This window comes from Equus caballus, chromosome 5 (assembly GCF_041296265.1).
Source record: "Equus caballus isolate H_3958 breed thoroughbred chromosome 5, TB-T2T, whole genome shotgun sequence".
In the NCBI taxonomy this organism is placed as follows: domain Eukaryota; kingdom Metazoa; phylum Chordata; class Mammalia; order Perissodactyla; family Equidae; genus Equus; species Equus caballus.
Genome location: NC_091688.1, coordinates 40,880,558 through 40,898,755, shown reverse-complemented (window position 1 = coordinate 40,898,755; position 18,198 = coordinate 40,880,558). Strand labels below are relative to the sequence as shown.

General features: G+C 48.4%; 2 protein-coding genes across 8 annotated transcripts in view; both read right to left on the bottom strand.

The window, feature by feature from the left end:
* Positions 1-7,578, bottom strand: part of ARHGEF2 (Rho/Rac guanine nucleotide exchange factor 2) — a 50,498-nt gene extending 42,920 nt beyond the window's left edge. For 2 of the 4 annotated variants that reach the window (XM_070268041.1, XM_070268042.1), the window contains exon 1: positions 7,450-7,578. In XM_070268041.1, the coding sequence (XP_070124142.1) occupies positions 7,450-7,554 (105 nt within the window). In that variant the 5' untranslated portion in view covers positions 7,555-7,578. Of the gene's footprint in view, positions 1-4,443; positions 4,975-7,449 lie in introns of those variants that run through there. The other 2 variants (XM_023641022.2, XM_014739888.3) reach the window with 2 other exon arrangements.
* A 717-nt stretch (positions 7,579-8,295) lies between these two features.
* SSR2 (signal sequence receptor subunit 2) lies at positions 8,296-17,730 on the bottom strand. Of its 4 annotated transcripts, none has more exons than XR_011438392.1 (6): positions 15,632-17,730; positions 14,777-14,931; positions 13,988-14,086; positions 12,429-12,678; positions 10,642-10,719; positions 8,296-8,874 (listed from the first exon to the last, which is right to left on the bottom strand). XR_011438392.1 is itself a non-coding variant. In XM_014739706.2 (6 exons), exons 2-6 carry the CDS (start codon positions 14,929-14,931, stop codon positions 8,764-8,766), a joined length of 552 nt encoding a protein of 183 aa, XP_014595192.1. In that variant the 5' UTR covers positions 15,539-15,698; the 3' UTR covers positions 8,296-8,763. The 4 variants fall into 4 exon arrangements, 2 of the variants coding, with proteins under 2 accessions (XP_014595192.1, NP_001296257.1); XR_011438393.1 differs by having other exon boundaries at positions 15,539-15,698; XM_014739706.2 differs by having other exon boundaries at positions 12,570-12,678; positions 15,539-15,698.
* Positions 17,731-18,198: the final 468 nt, after the last annotated feature.

Genomic DNA, 18,198 nt, shown 5'->3' with positions numbered 1-18,198 from the left:
TCTCTGTCATTTCATTCATGGTGTCTGCCCTCTGTGAAAATGGAATCCACTGGGCTCCTTCTCCCTCAGATCTTCATTCCATTTCTCAGAAAGCTTTCCTAAACTCCACCCCTCCATGCTGTAACGTCAATAATTTTTATTCTATCCTTCAAAGAGGTGAGGTTTAGCAAGGCTTCCTCAACCCCCTCCCAGAAAGATTCCCTCCTCCGTTTTTTCGGAAATTCAAGCTGGGGCCCCCATGGTTGTGTTCTCCTCTTTGCTTCTCCTCTCATTAGCTCTCTCCCAGCTCCCCCCTCCCATATCCTCAGCCTCCTGAGCTCAGGAAACAGTGCAAGGGAGCAGCCAGGGCTGGGTCTCACACAATGGCTTTATTTAGCTCCCGAATGAGATCACATCATGTCACATCACTGCTTCCGCTGAACAGAGAGATAGGAGATTTGAAATAGGTCTGGGATCAGACGCTCGAGATGGGGGCAGGGGAGGAAAGCAAGAAGGGGCTCTAAGAAGTCCTTTCACTTATCTTCCTGCCTGTTGATCAGATGGTTTTCCCACCAACACAGACTATCAGTGTCTCCTGCCTCCTCCTCTGAGTGTGCAACCTCCACCTATGACACCAGTCATTGGTGATTTGTTAGACAATCTACTGGGCACTGAGATGGGAGCATATAATATTTTAATACAGAGACATCTGTTATTCAAAACTCTGAGACCATACTTTCTTTAGGATCTTATAGTGGCTTTGAAGTCTGTCAGATTTGCTAGCTCTGCCGCCTTCACAACCTCATGACCTTAGGAACTTGCTTAATGTTTTTCAGTTTTAGAATCATCTGTAAAATGGGAATGATAACACCTACCCTTAAGGATGTTGAGAGACTTGGTGATGGCGTATGGATGCAACTAACGTTGTACTTGGCACAGATTAGGTACTTAATAAATGCTATTATTATTGTTGTTATTATTATTATCATTTAGAGGCAGAGAGAAGGCAGGGCAGACAGAAATGGAGAGCCGGAGAGAGGAAGGCCCAAGACAGTAGTAGAGAGAGATATTATATGATGATTGCCCCCTGTTGTCTCTTAAAAAAGAGAGAGAAAATAAATTACCTGTGGGCTGACACTAAAACAACTGAGAGAGGGACTAATTATCCTAACTTCTGATAGAAAAGAGTGCTGAGGAAGCTGTCCTCTTCAAAGGGAAGGGAGGGACAGAGTGGCCTCTGGTCATTTAAAGCAGGGTTGGCAAACTACAGCCTGTGGGCCAAATCCATCCTGCTATCTTTTTACGTTTTTGTTTTTTTTTTTACAGATTGGCACCTGAGCTAATGTTTGTTGCCAATCTTCTTTTTTTTCTTCTTCTTCTCCTCATAGCCCCCCAGTACATGGTTGCACATTCTAGTTGTAGATCCCTCTGGTTGTGCTATGTGGGACGCCGCCCCAGCATGGCCCGACAAGCGGTGCCATGTCTACGCCCGGGATCCGAACCAGCGAAACCCTGGGCCGCCAAAGTGAAGCGCGTGAACTTAACCATTGGGCTCCAGGGCCAGCCCCGTGCTATCTTTCTTAAACGGTCGGAAAAAAAAGCAAAAGAATACTACTACTTTGTGACACATAAAAATTATATGAAACTCAACTTTCAGTTGTTCATAAATGAAGGTTTTTTTGGAACACAGCCATGCTCATTCAGTTACATCTGTTCTATGACTGTTTTCACCTCATCACAGCAGAGTCGGTAGTTGCGACAGAGAACCACAAAGCCTAAAATATTTATTATTTAAGTCTTTGCAGACTCCTGATTTAGAGCAACTGGGTCTCAAAATCTCAGGAAGGAGGAAAAAGAGATCAAAGAGTGACATGAGGGCTCACTGCACACCCACCAGGCATTCTGCAACAAGCTCGGGGGCAGAGGGACAGTGAAGACCCCAACATAGCCATTTCCTAAAGAGCATCTGGAGTCTGCGGGCGAGAGAGTTAACCCATAATGAGTACCGACGTCATCTTGTGGGATCCTCACCACCATTTCTTGAAATGGACATTATCTCTGTTTTATATATGAAGAAACAGGTAGCACAGAGAAGTAAAGAAACTTGCTCAAAGTCACAGGGCTGTAGGAAGTGGAGCTGAGTGTTCAAGGCACATCATCCACTATTGAGCCTGAGGACTTTTCTGAAACCAGAAGACAAGCTCCCAAAGCAAGCAATAGTTAGCTCGGAAAGAAGTCTGGCAATATTGCTATTCACCCCCACCCCCACCCCATTCCCACCTTGCCCCCCCAGCCAAAGAAAGGAAGTAGCTTCCAAAAGAAATTAGACGGAGGTTCCAAAGAAGTTCAGTTTGTGCTTTCTCTTCCCTCTGTTCTCTCAGAAGTCTGATGAGGTGATGGGGGGGCAGCCAGGGCTCTGCCTATGTTTGCTGCCAGCAAACACTGGGAGGAGGAGCTGCTGATAGCAACCACACAGCTCGGAAGGGGGACTGGGGCAATGCTGGAGGGTCCTTTCACAGCCTGGGGGGCTCCCTGGGTCTGGATCTGGGGTCCTAAATCTCCCAAACGGGGACAATAACGGGAAAGACCCGAAAGAACCAGGTAATAAAGAAATAAGAACGGGGAGGAAGGGAGAGGCCGGACGAGAGGGTCTACTAGCTTCTCCTCCAGGTCCCCCAGCCCTGGGGAACGGGGCCATAGGAAACCCTTTGATGGTTCAAAATTTAACCTACCTGCCTCTTCTCCCCTAGAAAGTAAACCATTAATCCAACAGTGTCTTGCAAAGAGGGCTAAAGCAGGGCTTCTCTTAGCTGCAGATAAAGAAGACCCAGTAACCCCAGTTCCTTCCTACGCCTGCTCCCCGGACACCCCATTCTACGGCAGGTCATAGCACCTGAGTCTCTAATACCTCCTGCCTCACCCTGACTTAGCTACATCATTGCTCTCTCTCTCAGTGTGAGATACATGAGATTTTGCCATGTGCTGAACACTGGTGTCCTGGAACTCACTCTCCTTCTCTGACTTTCCTGTCAACTGCCAGAGAGTAGCATCACAATTCCAAAATCAAAGGAAAGGCAAGGGTACAGAGAGAGGATTCATTCAGCAAACATTGCTTTCGCACCCACCAGGTTTCAGGCCCAGAGAAGAGCACCCAGCAGGGTCTATGCACAAATACAACGGTGGGACGCGGTAAGTACAGGCAAAAGCCGCCTGCCCACACCAGCTTCCAGGTCCCCTCCTGAGAGGCGCCCACCTTCTTCCCAGGCCCACAGGGCAGAATGATCAATTTTGTTGTTAGTACTTAGTTCCAGAAGTTCAAAGCTAGAGAGTCGGGCACCCCCAGCCCCCATATCGAAGCACACCTCAGGCATCTCAAACAGGCAATCAGGCATCTCAGACACCCACCCTAAACCACCCGCACCTCTTCCATATACTAGGCTCACAAGGCAGTCAGGAATTTGCTGCTTTGGGCTTCCAAGTATGAGCACCTTTTTTTTTTTTTAATTGGTTTGCAAACTGAACCTAGGAACCCAGCCTTCTTCCTTTGTGCTAGGCCCTTATGCTTATTCTATCAGGAGCTTGTTGGGACCCAGGGTAGCCCATGATGTGCGGGGGCTAGGGAAGAGGAGGGTAAGACCAGTCAGAGCTCTTCTACCTCCTTCCAGTTTCTTGGCATGTGTTCTGGGTGCTGTGCCAGAAGGGTGGGGCAAGAAAGGGTCTGAGGTTCAGAGGGACACACCTGAGAAGACTTTGGCCACTGTGTCACAGGGAATTAACCCATCAGATTCCAGGGGACAGCTATAAGTAGTGGGTGGAGTAGGAAAGCTCTAATCTGATGGATGGGGTAATCTGGAATCTGGGAGTCTCTGGCTCACAGGTATGAGTTGATGGCCCTTTAAATCTCACAATTGATCCCCAGGGATAAAGAGAACAATGTCAGGCACTACAGGAAGGGGACCCTGGATGAATTAGGATCTCAAGGTTTTAAAATTCCAGAGCCATCCTTCCTGTCCATACCTCCTGAGTAGGACAAAGAGACCAAAAGACAACAAAATGAACTTTGGTGTCAGATGAACTTGAGTTTGAACCCCAGTCCTACAGTTTACCTCTTAAGTGACGTGGGTTATTTAACTTCTCTAAACCACACCTGTAATGTAGGGATTATGGTATATCAACCCCATAGGATTGTGAGGATTAAGAATGTATAGAAAGGGTTTAAAATCACTTGTTGCACGAACAGTAAGTGTTATCTCTTGGCCATTATTGTGATTCCCTATTTGCATACTTACACACACTTAAAATGCCCCCTGAGTGAAAATGGGAGCTGAATGTGGGAGGCTGGTGGAGAAGCTACAAATTGTCCCGCCACTTCCTGGGGTGCTGAGGGGTTCTTGAAGATCTCTGCTTCTGGGGAATGCCCATTCACGAGGGAAGGACCCAGGGAAAGGGAAGAGGGAAACTCACCAGACCCGGAAGATATTCCAAAGATGGGGGACCTGTTCCTGTCCTCAGTTGGTGACTTCAATGTAGGAAAAAGTCCTGCTTCAGGTAGCCCCTCTAAGAATCCAGTCCAGCACCCAAGTTGGGGTGCCTCCCTCTCAGTGCTTTTAAGGGAACGGCTCATGGCCCAGAAGTTTGCATAGGAGACAGGGGGGACTCATTCCAGTCCTGACCAGCTGCCTCTTCAACCACTCCAGCCCTTCCCTTCCCCGCCCTACTTCAAACACCCCAGACGGTGCTGGGCCCAGACCTTTAACCCCTTGGGTGCCATTGCTGGTCCCGAGGATTCCTGGGTTTCCCGGTCCCCAGCATTCCCTCAACAAAGAGCAGCCCCCGGATTCAGGCTGGGGTGGGAACAGGTACAGGAAGCCAAGCCGGGGTAACCTGAGGGAGAGTGTGTGGAAACCCGACATCCCAGGGAACTTTCACCTTCCTTCCAGCGGGGACAGGGTGGTGCTGAGGAGGGGAGAAAGAGGACATCTCAGGGAAAGGCCCACAGCTGGAAACCTACTTAACAGCAAGGTCCTATTGGGGTCAGGGAGGTCCTTTGCCCTCTCTCAGATTTGGCGTCAAGATGCTTGTTGGTCCCTTTAAGAGGCAGGTTACAGCAGGGGGAGGAGGAAAGATTGTATTTTCTGCGATGAAAGTGCAGGGAGGAGCAGCTACAAGGGCAGCTACGACTGAGGAGGCCCTGGCTTCAGCTAGCAGGAACAGGGGCACCAAGCAGCTCAGCACACACAGGCCTTCCTGCTTGTTGTGGATACCGGCACAGGATATCTGAACAGCCCCCTCACCCGCTTCCCCAATAACAGCTTCTGGGGGGTGCTGACTCACCCCCACTGTTCCTTGGGGCAGAGGACAGCGTGGGCAGACATTGGACTTCCTGAGGTAATGGGGGACCCTCCTCCTACAGGCCCTGTGGTCTGGTGGTAAAGGGTATGTTGGAGTTGGAAGACCCTAGCTGGCTTTGCCAACTCCCTAGTTATGAGGCCTTGCAGAAGTTCCTATTAGCCTGATTTTCTCGTCTGTAAAATAGGGGTGTTAAATCAGCTACGTGCAAATAGTGGGACATAAACATTGAGCCTATACTAGTTATTCAATAAAGAGGCTAGCGGCCACTTGCTGTGTGACCTTGGCTAAGCCACTTCACTCTGCGCCTTCCCTGATCTATTAAATGAGAGGATTAAATTCGGTGATCTATGGTCTATCCTTGCTCTAGAATTCTGAGTGAGAGGAAGAGGGGAGTTGCTGCCAGATGTGGAAACGGTGTACCTTTTCCTACCTGGCTGGACCCCAAACCACATGATGAGTGACTGCAATTGCTTCTCACTTCACAAGAACGTGGGGAAACACTTGCTTCATTTTTCTGGTGTGGGGTCCTCAGAAATCCTCTGATTAAACAATCTCGTGATTGTCCAGATGAGGACACAGGCTCTCAGAGGGAGTGTGACTCCCCTGAGCTCATTCAGCCATTTGGTGGCGGAGTTGGGGCCGGGACCCAGCACTGCTGCTTCTGTCTGTGGTCGGTGCTGCCTCCAGCACCCTGAGCTGCTCCTGCTCTCTGAAGGGATTAAGCTTTATAACTTCCTGAACCACTGGATTTCTTCCAGTTTCTTGGAAATTCAGATTCCTTTCCCATTGACTTTCTTCAGGTAGAGCCCCAAAGCCCAGTACGTGAAGTGGGTGGACACTGGGCACCTGGCTCCTCCTGGTACCGTGGCTGGGTGTGTGGGTGTGCAGCTGCCAGCTGGAAGTTTGGACAATGTGGGAGGGATAGACGGCTGGTTTCCAGGGGGTGGAGGGGACCCGGAACACGTAGGCAGCTGGGTTACTATCTATATTGCCTTTTAGGGAGGAGCCGCTCAGTTTTTTTTTGAGGAAGATTGGTCCTGAGCTAACATCTGTTGCCAATCTTTCTCTTTTTTTTTTTTTCTCCCCAGCACATAGTTGTATATCCTAGTTGCAGGTCATTCTAATTCTTCTATGTGGGATGCCTCCACAGCATGGCTTGATGAGTGGTGTGTAAGTCTGTGCCCAGGATCCGAACTGGTGAACCCTGGGCCGCCGAAGTAGAGTGTGTGAACTTAACCACTCAACCACGGGGCTGGCCCCTAAGCCCCTCAGTTTTGGTACCCAATTTCCAGGAAGGCTGTGGGACCGGTGCTTACGTTCCCTCTCCCTGACAGACCTCCAGACAACCCAAGATGAGGGTCTACACCTCCCCAGGGGGGTTTCCATTAGAGTGGAGAGCTGTGCTCTGATACTCATCCTCCCAATAAATTAACTCAAGAAGTTCAGAGGGCTCAATCCTAAGGCCAATTATTCCGGGTAAGTCTGTCTATAGATTTTAGAGGCTTTTATATTCTCCAACTCCACTACTTAAGGGAGGTTCAAATTCCACCCCTACCTCCAAGGAAGTTGATCTTTTGAGAGATGAAGCTTCTGGTTTTGGCCTTTTTTCAAGGTGCCTGTGACACTAAGTGCCTTCAGAACGCTTCTCTTGTCACCTGTGTCAGGCCTGGGTCCCCCTCCCTACCCGTCTCCTCCATAACAAGGGCCAGGACACAGAGTGCTGAGTCCTCCAAGGAAAGGTGGATTGCCCCAGCTTTCAGGAAAGGAGTCCCTCCCAGAATTCAGACTGAGGAAGAAATCCTCTGTTACCTTCCAGAGTTATGAAGTTTATCCTGTCCTCTAAACCAGAACTCCTCCTCCGCCAGGTTAACTCCTCATTCTGTTTTCAGTGGAGACTACACAGATGAAAAATGTGTGTTCCCTCCTCCAAAGACTAACATTTCATAGTCCTAGAGAGCAAGACAATACAGATCAAACCAGCTCCCTTTCCCTTCTCTACACTTGTTCTCAAGCCCAAGCTTCTGACCCATCGCTTTTGTGCCTATTCTCCTGAGCAAGTCCCAGGTCCCACCAGGAGTACAGTGAACAAGGGCAAATATATCCTCCTCGCCCTCTGACCTGGCCAGTCCCGGGGTCTCCGAGGTGCAGCCCCTGAAAGACCGATGTGAGCTGGCGGAGGGCTACTCCATTTGGATTCTCCCGTTGTCTCCATGTCCTTTTCATCCTTCCTGGGCCCCAGAGGCTCCAACTGCTGGGCGAAGGAAAGGTTAAACCGGTTGAGCAGCCCCCCCCCCCCCCCCCCCCCCCCCAGAGAATCTACACTGGGAAACTTGGTGGCAGGAACAAAGCGGGTGTTTGTTGGGTCTCCCTCCTGCCTGGGAGGCTGTTCTCGGACCACGGCATTCCTGGGTTGGACAGAGTCAGCTAAGAGCGGCTTCTCTCCACTGCTGCTACAGCAAAAACCACCGCCTTTCTACAGGCCCTGCTTAGGTAATGGTTCAGGGGATCCAGGCTCTTCTGCCCAACCTGAGCTCAAAGCAGGGGCATTAAAAATAAATTCAAGCTCCAGAAAAGTTAGTTCTTAGAGGAAGGGCTAGAATCAGGGGTAAGAGATAGCTTTGCCAGAACAATCAGTAAATAAATCAGACCAAAAGTCTCCTGGGGTATGAGAATGGCCGCTCATCTGCAGACCTCTTTCCCACCGTCTCCTCCAGCTGTGCAGAGGAGCTGACAGGCCAGGGAGGCTTCGGGCAATGGGTGGGGACTGGCGAGAAGAGAGAGAGAAATAGGGGATGGAAGCAAAGGGCTTCAAAAGGGGGCAGGTATCTCTGTGGGAACAGGACCCACAACCCCCACAGCAACTAGGCAGGAGTTCAGCTTGCCTGCCCAGGAGCCGGGGTGCTCAGGGCCTGAGCTCCGACAACAACCTGGGCTCACCCAGGTGACAGGAAAACAGACAAGTCATTGTGGCATTTGTTTTTATTAGAAAACCCCTTTTGGTAAGCGCTTCCCTAACCCAGAACAGAGACTGCGTAGCCTCCAAGAGTCCCACAGCTTTCATTTTATCTTCCACCCTCTTCTGACAGGGGAGGGCAGGCAATGGGGGTGGTGTCAGGTAGTCTCTGAAGTGCCCCCTCCTGGACCCCTGAAAGAGTTCACAGGCCAGCAATACACCCTGTGGCACTCAGTGGTGCACCTGAGGTCCCTCTAGGCTCAAGGCTGTTGCTGAAGGCGTTCCTGTTTGTATGGCTTCACGATGGACCCACGGAGGCTCTCACAGACTCCCAGGCCTGGTCCCTCAGTCTGGCTGACAGCAGGGCAGGATCCAGAAGGCGGCCAAGGGCTAAGGGAGAAGCGACTGCATTTGAGATACCCTTTGGAGTCTGGAAAGCACCTGGATTTCTTGGGAAGGGAGGGCTGTGGAAGCTCCACTCAGTTCTTCTTGGTTTTGGGAGTGTCATATTTCCTCTTGCTGGAGTACCACAACAGCAGGGGGATGCCGATGGAGGGGAGTGTCATGACCCCGAAGGCTGCCCAGTCCAGCTGTGGAAGACAACAGAGACCTTGCTTAGAAGTCTGGATTAGGGCACAGGAGAGGACCAAGAAGGAAGGGGTCCAATGACATGTGGAGCAGCCCAGGCCAAATCTGAAGCAGGACCTAGGCAGGAAGGCTCCTCTCTGCCTACTCCTGACACAGAATTGCTCTCTAAAGACCAATCTATCTTTCAAGCAGTGAAGCCAAAGGCCTCACCTGACCCAACTCAGCCTAGAAGAGAAGGTCCTCTCTCCTGGACAATCTTTGAGGAGAGAGATGCCCAGGTCTTGCCCTGACAGCCAGGCCTCCTGTGATCTAACCCCTGCTTATACTTCCAGCCCCCTCTCATTCCTCCATCTCACATTCTGCCCTCCAGCCTTGCTAAACCACTTGCCATTCCTGGACTGCACCATGCTTTTTCTCACTTCTGAGCTACTCCTTCTTCCTAGGACACCTGCCCTTCCTTATCTTCTTTTTTTTGCTGAGGAAGATTCACCCTGAGCTAACATCTGTACCAATCTTCCTCTATTTTGTATGTGGGTCACGGCCACAGCATGGCTGCTCACGAGTGGTGTAGGTCTGTGCTCGGGAACTAAACCCAGGCCACCAAAGCAAAGCATGCGGAACTTAACCACTAGGCCACTGGGCCGGCCCCCCTTACCTCCTCTTTGACTGGTTAAACTTCTCCTCCTCCAGAAAACCCTCCCTGACTCTCAAAGACCATCAGACGTTCCTGCTGAATGCTCCTCCAGCACCTTGGATATGATCTCTATCACAGCACTCTTTCTCCCCCCTTGACTTGTTCTGAGTGCCCATAAGATCTCTAATAGAATAAACTGTGTCTGAGGATTCACCCTTGTTTTCCCAAAGCAAAGCACAGAACTGAGCACATAATTAGGAACCTCCTAAAGGAATTTCCTTATTCAGGACTTCAGGCAAATCTTAAAATTCTCTCCTAAGGCCAGCCCTGTGGTCCAGTGGTTAAATTCAGTGTGCTCCACTTCAGCAGCCTGGGTTCAGTTCCTGGGCGCAGACCTACACCCCTCTGTTAGCAGTCATGCTGTGCTGGTGGCACACATACTAAAACATAGAGGCAGATTGGCATGGATGTTAGCTCAGGGCAAATCTTCCTCAGCAAAAAAAGAAATCTCTCTCCTACTCTAGACCGTGGCAAAGTTTCCACTTAAGCTTCCCGATGCTCTACGATTCTCTGAATCTAAGCAGATATTCTTTTTTTTAAAGATTGGCACCTGAGCTAACAATTGTTGCCAATCTTTTTTTCCTGCTTTTTCTCCCCAAATCCCCCCAGTATATAGTTGCATATTTTAGTTGTGGGTCCTCCTAGTTGTGGCATGTGGGACACCGCCTCAACATGGCCTAATGAGCGGTGCCATGTCCACGCCCAGGATTTGAATCGGTGAAACCCTGGGCCACTGAAGCGGAGCACGTGAACTTAACCACTTGGTCACGGGGCTGGCCCCACGGACATTCTTTTAAACCTCAAAATAGACCCAAGATTCTATGATGGGGCTCTACTCGAGGCTGAGTAGAGAAAAAGGGCAGTTTTTTGGTTATGACAGTTGTGATCTCATTGCCAAAAATCTCTAATCATGGTTAAATCAGGATATTTGATGGCTGTCTGTATCAGACACCACAGAACAGATATGGCAAGAACCAACCAACTAAACAAATCTTGCAAGAAGACCAAGAGGTCCCAAGCCAAAAGAGTGTTCTCATCCCAGGGGAATGATAAGCAAGAACATCGCAAAGCTTACAAAATGGGGGGAGAATCTCCTGTCAAATTCCCGCTGAGCCAGGATTCCTCCCTGTCCAGGTGCACTGGTGAAGCCAATCTGAAAAGAAAAGGGCATTAAGGCAAGTCCACATTCTTCTCATCTGAGAAGGGGCAGTTCCAACCAACCCAAGTCTAAGCACTAGATTCTTGGAGCTTCAAATAGATGAGGACAAGCTTTTGAACCAGAGAGAGCTGGGTGACTCTTAGTGTGTTATAAAGAGTAAATTAGGAGCCAGGAGACCTGAGAAACCCGTGAGGACCATACTAGACGAGGTAGGCCAGGTATGCAGCTGAAATTAAGCCAAATCCTTCTATCTTAGCCTCACACTCTGCAGAGAGCTGCTCACCACCACTGGCCCCTCTGCGGGGCCCGTGTGTAATGGAATGACTTGCCCTCGGCAATCATTTGCTTATTCCTCAAGTGGAAATACTCTTCTATACCTCACAGGTTGACATGACGCTCAAACGAAATAATGAGAAGGATTCTGGAAGGTATAAAGCCCTACCCAAATGTACATTACTAGAGGAGGGGCGGAGTCTGGCCCACATTCCTTGGTCTTGGAGAGGTGGCCAAGAGTTTGGAGCACACCGCAAACAACTTTGTTCTAAAGCGGCGGTTGAGCCGTTGACTTTGTCTTTAACCCATCAAGTACCAGGTAGAACCAAAGAGTCCTAAAGTTGGTTCTGAAAGCAGAAATGACACAAGATGAGAAAATGTAACTACGATTACAAGAATATGATTCCATGTGGTTTATAAAAAAAGAAAATTCAGACAGTGTCCTGAACATTAGAGAATCTTCGATTTCTCTTAGTTCTATGGTGGACTCCATTGAGTCCCTTCCCTACCGTGCACTCACTAAGCAGCCTACAGCCCATGCAAACGGTCCTGTCAGGCCCTTTATAAAGGCACGACCTAAGCTTCCTGAGGGCTGGGACAGTGTCTTAATGTTCTTGGTATTCCCTAGAGTTTAGCACATTGCAGGGGCTCAATAAATGCCTGTTGACCTTTACATCAATCAATCAAAAGACTGTTTATCACTGAGCTTCTATTATATATGGCAACAGAGAGAAATCTAAGAGAAAATTCTGGCCTCAAGGAGTTTATAATTAAATTGGGAGGTGGTGGTAGGGGAAAGACCTATACAGAAGAAAGAGAACTACTAAAGACAGAAAATAATTAAATGTCCAAGTGGCACAGACTATAAGAGCTACAGAAGTTCAGATGCAGTCAATGAATGTTGACTGAAAGAATGAGCAGGAAGGAGCAACACGAAGTGTAAAAGCCAAAGACAAGAAGGAGACGCAGCTCAAACTGGGTCTTGAGAAGGCTTCGGATAATGAAGTGGAGGTGGGGTACTTCAAACAGAGAACAAAGGCAAAGTGGAAAGAATTAGCACAGAGTCGGGAGGGAGTGCAGGAAGGAGCTTGGCCTAATTAGGACGGAGGGTCTTTGTGGCGAGGGTGGGCGAGAAAGCTGGAGAGGCAGAGAACAGCTAGACTACCGGAGGAGATGCGATGTGAGGCAGACAAGTCTGTCCTTGATGCAATAAGCAGGAGCAAGACAGAGAAACAGAAGAGACTGGGAATAATCTGACAGTGGCACAGAAAATGGACTGGAAGGGCAAGGACAGCAATAAACTGGACAGCAAAGGACACATTCCAGATTACAAACACAGCAGAAGGAACGAAGAGGAAGGGAAGGCTACAGTACTCCCCTCCCATCCATTTTCATTACTTTATTCTGGGACTTTATAATTTGAAACATACTTCCTTCCTAAGGACAATATCCCAAGTTTCTGGTCCTTCTTATCTTCCTCAGAATTTAGCGGCTGCGTTGGAAATTTTCTGAAGAGTTTTCAAAGGCAGGCAGATCTGAGCCCCATCCAGCAAAGGGTTTGGGCCACTCACCACAACAGGCCCGTCCTCCTGGGCCAGGTAAGTAATAGTTGCTGAGGTGAAGTTGAAATAACCAGCCTTGAGAGGGCGCAGGACCACGGTGTGGGAGACGTTGCTGGCACTGACCCAAGAGTTAAGGATGGGAAAAAGATGAAGCTGAAGTTGTAAGAACCTTTCAACTTGTGGACTAAACGCACCATTCACAAAAGAGTTGCCAACACATGTGGTGACTTCACACCTGCAAAAATAATAAATACAGACTTTTTCCTAAACCTGAAGTGTGTGGTATAACATAATGTCTTCCTAGCCAAGTTTTAAGGGGTCTATCATGTACTCAATATCGAGGTTTTTTCATGTTGTACTCAATATCGAGATTTTTGGAGTTTTTTTTGAGGAAGATTAGTCCTCTTCTTCTACTTTATATGTGGGATGCTGCCACAGCACGGCTTGATAAGCAGTGCGTAGGTCTGCGCCTGGGCTGCAAACTGGCAAACCCCAGGCTGCCAAAGTGGAGCACATGAACCTAACCACTATGCCACTGGGCTGGCCCCTCTAGGTTTTTGAAGTAAACTTTCAAAGCAATATGTGTTATGGATGAAAAATTAGTCACTTAAGCTTACAGAAGAGCTTTCATTGACTATAAGTGAAGGAGGTTCTCGAAAATATAAAATAAAAACAAAAACAAGAAACACAAAGAGAACACTTACCCTCACCAGAAAATCTAAATATACTTTAATTCACAAGGAGAAGAAAAAAGTAATCTAATTCAAAACACTGAGGAAATAAGTGGTAGATCTCAATAAAGACTCAATGAATAAGAGCCTTTTTTTTCTTTTTGTGAGGAAGATTGGCCCTGAGCTAACATTTGTTGCCCATCTTCCTCCTTTTTTTAATTTTCCCAAAGCCCCAGTACATAGTTGTATATCCTAGTTGTTAGTCCTTCTAGTTCTTCTATGTGGGATGCCATCACAGCATGGCTTGATGAGTGGTGCTAGGTCCATGCCCAGCATCTGAACTGGTGAACCCCGGGCCAGTGAAGGTGAGCACGTGAACTTAACCACTTGGCCACAGGGCCAGTGCCAAATAAGAAGAGTCTTTAAGAGGTCACCCAGGTCCTCCACGCTAGCATCCAACTGAATTCTTTTAAAAGCACCTTAAAAGTCCTTGTCTGGTCACAAACATCTTTCTAAGTGTCTACATCTTCCCAATACAGTATGTTTTAGAGCCTTATAACCTGAACTTCAGGAACATCCTTCTTCAGGTCTACCTTAAATCACAATTTTCCCCAGTCTCTCTTGCCCCCTTTTATCCTGAGAGGTGACAGAAGAACAGCCATGCACACCCAGGTGGCTGGAAGTGACGCTGCTCTTCTGCTGGCAACATTCCCTCCCCACACCACCAGGCTCCATCAGCCAGTGTCAAGAGGATACGGGGCAATCCGGTCCCATTTGACATTGAGCATTCCAGAGACGATGCCAAAGTCCTCTGGAGGGAAGGAATCATCAGATAACTCCACATCTAATGCAGCACTAGAAAACAGAGGAAACAAAAAAGGTTAGTAAGTAATGGATATAAAATTAAAGCAATCAGCAATTAAACCTGCCTGCTTGTCCTAAAAAAATCAGAGCTACAGAAGACAGATACAAGTCACACAGTAACTTGGGCTTGTTGCACTGAAGAATCTAGGTCAAGGACTGGATTCCATAGCTCAGAAGCCACCAAAACACTCAAGTAGCTAGGAAGGAATGGGCCCAAATCCATTCTTGCCTCAATTTCTCCATGTGAATGTGTGTGTGTGTGTGTGTGTGTGTGTGTAAGGAGGGGAAGAGAAGCCAGATGCACTTGGAAGAGAAAAGTAACGGAATAAAATGAAAAAAAGGCACCAAAAATGCTTAGAGGCTAACGAAAGAAAGGAAGCTGAAACTTTAACCCCTTGAGGTAACACAGAACATACATTTTTTGCCTCCTCATCTTCCTCTCCCTGTTTCACTACAATTCTTGCTTCTTCCCTGCTCTAAAACTCTTTCAACTCAGAAATGTGGAAGATGGTTTGTTGCAGCTTAGGTAGCAAGGTCCTCCTCTTCCAAAAGTGGGTCCAGCTGTCTATCACTCACTCATGATATCTGTCTCTCAAAGATAAAACACTGCTGGTCCCTGTTCCCAGCTGGGAAATCTAAGAATCCTGAAAAGGGCCCCCTGCAGCTCCAGGGCCTCCTCACCTTGAACCAACATTGTAGATGTTGTACTGTAAGGTCAGGTCTCGCCCCTCCACGGCATATCTGTTCAGCAGCGATTTGGAGGCCAAAAGCCTGGCTCCTTCCTCTGCTTGAGTGACAGCAAATAGAGCCAACACTGCAAACGCCAGCAGCCTCATCTTTGGAAAAAAAGCAAAATGAGCGATCAACCCAAGCATACAAATATCACTAGAATCTTCCTGACAGCCCTCCCCTACAAAGTTTATCCAAGCTCTTCTGATCTTATCAAAGCAGCAGCCCCTTCCACAGAGGAGTCCGTAAGCCACCAGAGCTGACCCATTCAAGAGACTCTCCTACCATCTCCTCTGCTCTGCAGCTCTCGAAAATCGGTCTAAGCACCAGCGTATCAGTTGCCCTCTTCCTGTCAGGGGCCCAGGGCGCTCCCCAACTGGTGGGGTCTTATGAGAGGACAACAAGTGGCCAGAAGAGGGCCTTCCTTAGGGTGCCCGAATGCAGCCGATCTCGGATCTGCAGCAGCCTCTAGCTTTCCCTGGCTGCTGCCTTTCCGCTGCTCCTCTCCTCCTCCGCCCAGCTCCACTGGGATCGCCCCGCGTGCCCGCGGGGTCCTCCCCAACGCCCCGGTACCCCACCCTCCATTCTTGCCCCGGAATTCTTCCTCGCCCCCCACATCCCTTTCTAGGTCCCTCCGGGGGCTCCGTCCGTTCTGCCCCCTCCCCCGTCTTGTCAAGATTACACGTCTTCCCGCTGGCGCGCCCTCTCCCGTACCCGCCGTCCCCGAGATAACCCTCAGCCGCTGGGTGATGTGCGGACACGAGACGCCCCTGCTCCCGCTCGCATCTCCAGAGCCTTTGGACTCACCATGGGGAACCCAAGGGCCTTTCGGCGGCCACCACGACCGGAAGAGAACGTCAGCACCCGAAAGACCGGAAATAAGCTCTGGCCGGAAACCTTGGGAGTCTGCCCGATGCCTTCTGGGATTTGTAGTTCTTGAACAAGCCCCACCTTTCCCTTTGTAGTGCCCGCCCGCCTCTTGGACGCGAGAGGTCCTAAAACCGCCTTGTCTGTGCGGCCTCCACGGTTTTCTTATTCTGCCCTCTTCCGTGGCTTTTCAAGCTGGGTTGCCGTTACTGTATGTGATCGGCACCTGATTAGGTGCTTTGCAGAACTGGCAAACGTAGAGATTTGGATCATCTATTTGGAGTGTACTGTCGAGTTAGGAATTAGGGAAAAGCTATTTCTCTCAGGGCTACCAGCATTCTTGCTATTCCCAGGTGAGAAATTTAGTCATCCTCTAGATCCAGTAAGTCACCAAACGCTGAGCTTTATTTAGAAGCCCTTTGAGGTGCTGAAAAACTAGATCCTTTCCTCTGCGTTCCCCGTATAACTGCTTTATTTCATACTCCTTACTATATGCTATTTTTACTGCAGTAGTCTCCCTATCTTAGGTCTTTCCCTGCACTTTTCAATCAGCTACTAGACAAACTTCCCAAAACAGCATTTTGAAGAGTAGACTCTAAGTTCAGAGGATGGACCGAAAATTTAGGCAGTCATGAATTTAAGTGTCAGTTCTGTCACTTACTAGTTAGGTAACCTTGAGGCAAGTGTTACTTGTATAAAGCCTTGGTTCCCAAATCTATAAAATGAGATAATTATAGTACTCTCAAAATATTGGGGGATTGGGCCAGCCTGGTGGCGCAGCAGTTAAGTGCGCACGTTCCACTTTGGGCAGCCCAGGGTTCTAATCCCAGGTGTGGACATGGCACTGCTTGGCAAGCCATGCTGTGGCACGTGTCCCACATATAAAGTAGAGGAAGATGGGCACAGATGTTAGCTCAGGGCCAGTCTTCCTCAGCAAAAAGAGGAGGATTGGCAGCAGGTGTTAGCTCAGGGCTAATCTTCCTCAAAAAAATATATATATATATTGGGAGATCAGTTAAGATAATCTATGCAAAATTCTTAGCATACGGCCTGGCACGTGTGTGTGCTCAATAAATGGTATCTGTCAATATTACTATTATTCTCTATCTCCATCGTACCGTTCCTTCCTCCAGTATGCATTTACTGATCACCTAATTTGTACTTGTCACTGTCTAGGTACTGAGAATACAGTGATGAACAGGACAGATAAGGTTTTTGCTTTGGGTTACATTCTTGTGAAATAATACACATACATCACCTGTATTTGTTTTAGTATCTGTCCTTCCATTCCCCACCTCCCAGACTCGAGCTCCTTGAGGACAGGTTGTCTGTTTTTCATTGCTTAGTGTCATGGCTGAGCACACAGAGGGTACTCCAGGAATGAATAATCACCACTATGCTACACATCACCTCCAATCTGCTCCTCCTTCAGGCCTTTGTGTGTGGTTTCCCTGAAATGCTCTACAGCCTCTCTTTCCTTATCCAAATCCAACCCATCCTTCAGGCCCGGTCCTGGTCTCATCCCCTCTGGGAAGCCTTCCTTGGCTTTGCCAGACTACGTTGCTCTTTTACAGCTCCACAGTGTATCGTGTCTTCTTCTAATTGTTTCTGGTCTGCAAAACTACTTTATTGATTAGGTGTGTTTCTCTAGTGTACACTTATCCAAGGGCCCTACAGCGATGCTGAGCGCACAGGAGGTACTCAAGAAACACCTGCTCATTGCAGGACTTTTCAATTCTTTCCAAAGCATTGTTTTCTATAGCAACTTCTCCAGGATTGGAAAGATGCAAAGTGTGAGTGTTCTTGTTTCTCAGACTCAGCTGAACCCAAAAGGAACATCTTCAGCACGCACAGTCTAGACACGTACAAAACAGCCACTCTGGATTCAGAAGAGAAACGTCTTCATTCTTACTTTGCCCGTTTATGCATTGACACTTCTCCTGCCCTTACTCCATCCAGTTGGGTCACTTGTTCGTTCACTGATACATTTAGCATTGAATTGTTGAGCACCTATTATGTGTGAAGCACTGTGATAGTCACTGTGGGAGATACAAAGGTAGAGCATGGTGTTAGCCCTCACGCAGTTTAGAAGCTAATGGTGGGAATGAGATATACTTGCGACTACAGTAAAAAGGCAAATGGGATGTCAAGCGCTCCTCAAAAAGACAAAAAAATTCAGTGGCTTCCCTTTGTCAATGGAATTAAATCCAATTTCTTTGTCTGACAGTGAAGACCTTTCACTGTAGTCCCTTCTCCCCTCTGCTTTAGCCAGACAGACCACTCCCTCTTGCCCACTTTCTCACTTTAGGACTTTCGATCAGTGCAAGTTATTGAAGTTCAAAGAATCTTTGTTGACTACGTACTATCACTAGCCCTCTGCTAGTTCCCGGGTAAACAAATATGTATGAGACATAACACTTGCCTTGGAAGAGTTTGTAACCTGCTGAATTTGGGGGTAGGGGGAGGGATAGATAAGCAGAGTATTTTGACACCGTCCTAAGTGCTCT

Bases quoted from the DNA above. Each gene is read 5' to 3' on its own strand.
- SSR2 (NM_001309328.1), bottom strand. The intron at 14,087-14,776 runs GTGAGGAGGCCC...TCTGTTTTCTAG, and splicing joins ATCTACAATGTTGGTTCAAG to TGCTGCATTAGATGTGGAGT. The intron at 8,875-10,641 runs GTAAGCTTTGCG...TGTCTTCCACAG, and splicing joins GGAGATTCTCCCCCCATTTT to CTGGACTGGGCAGCCTTCGG.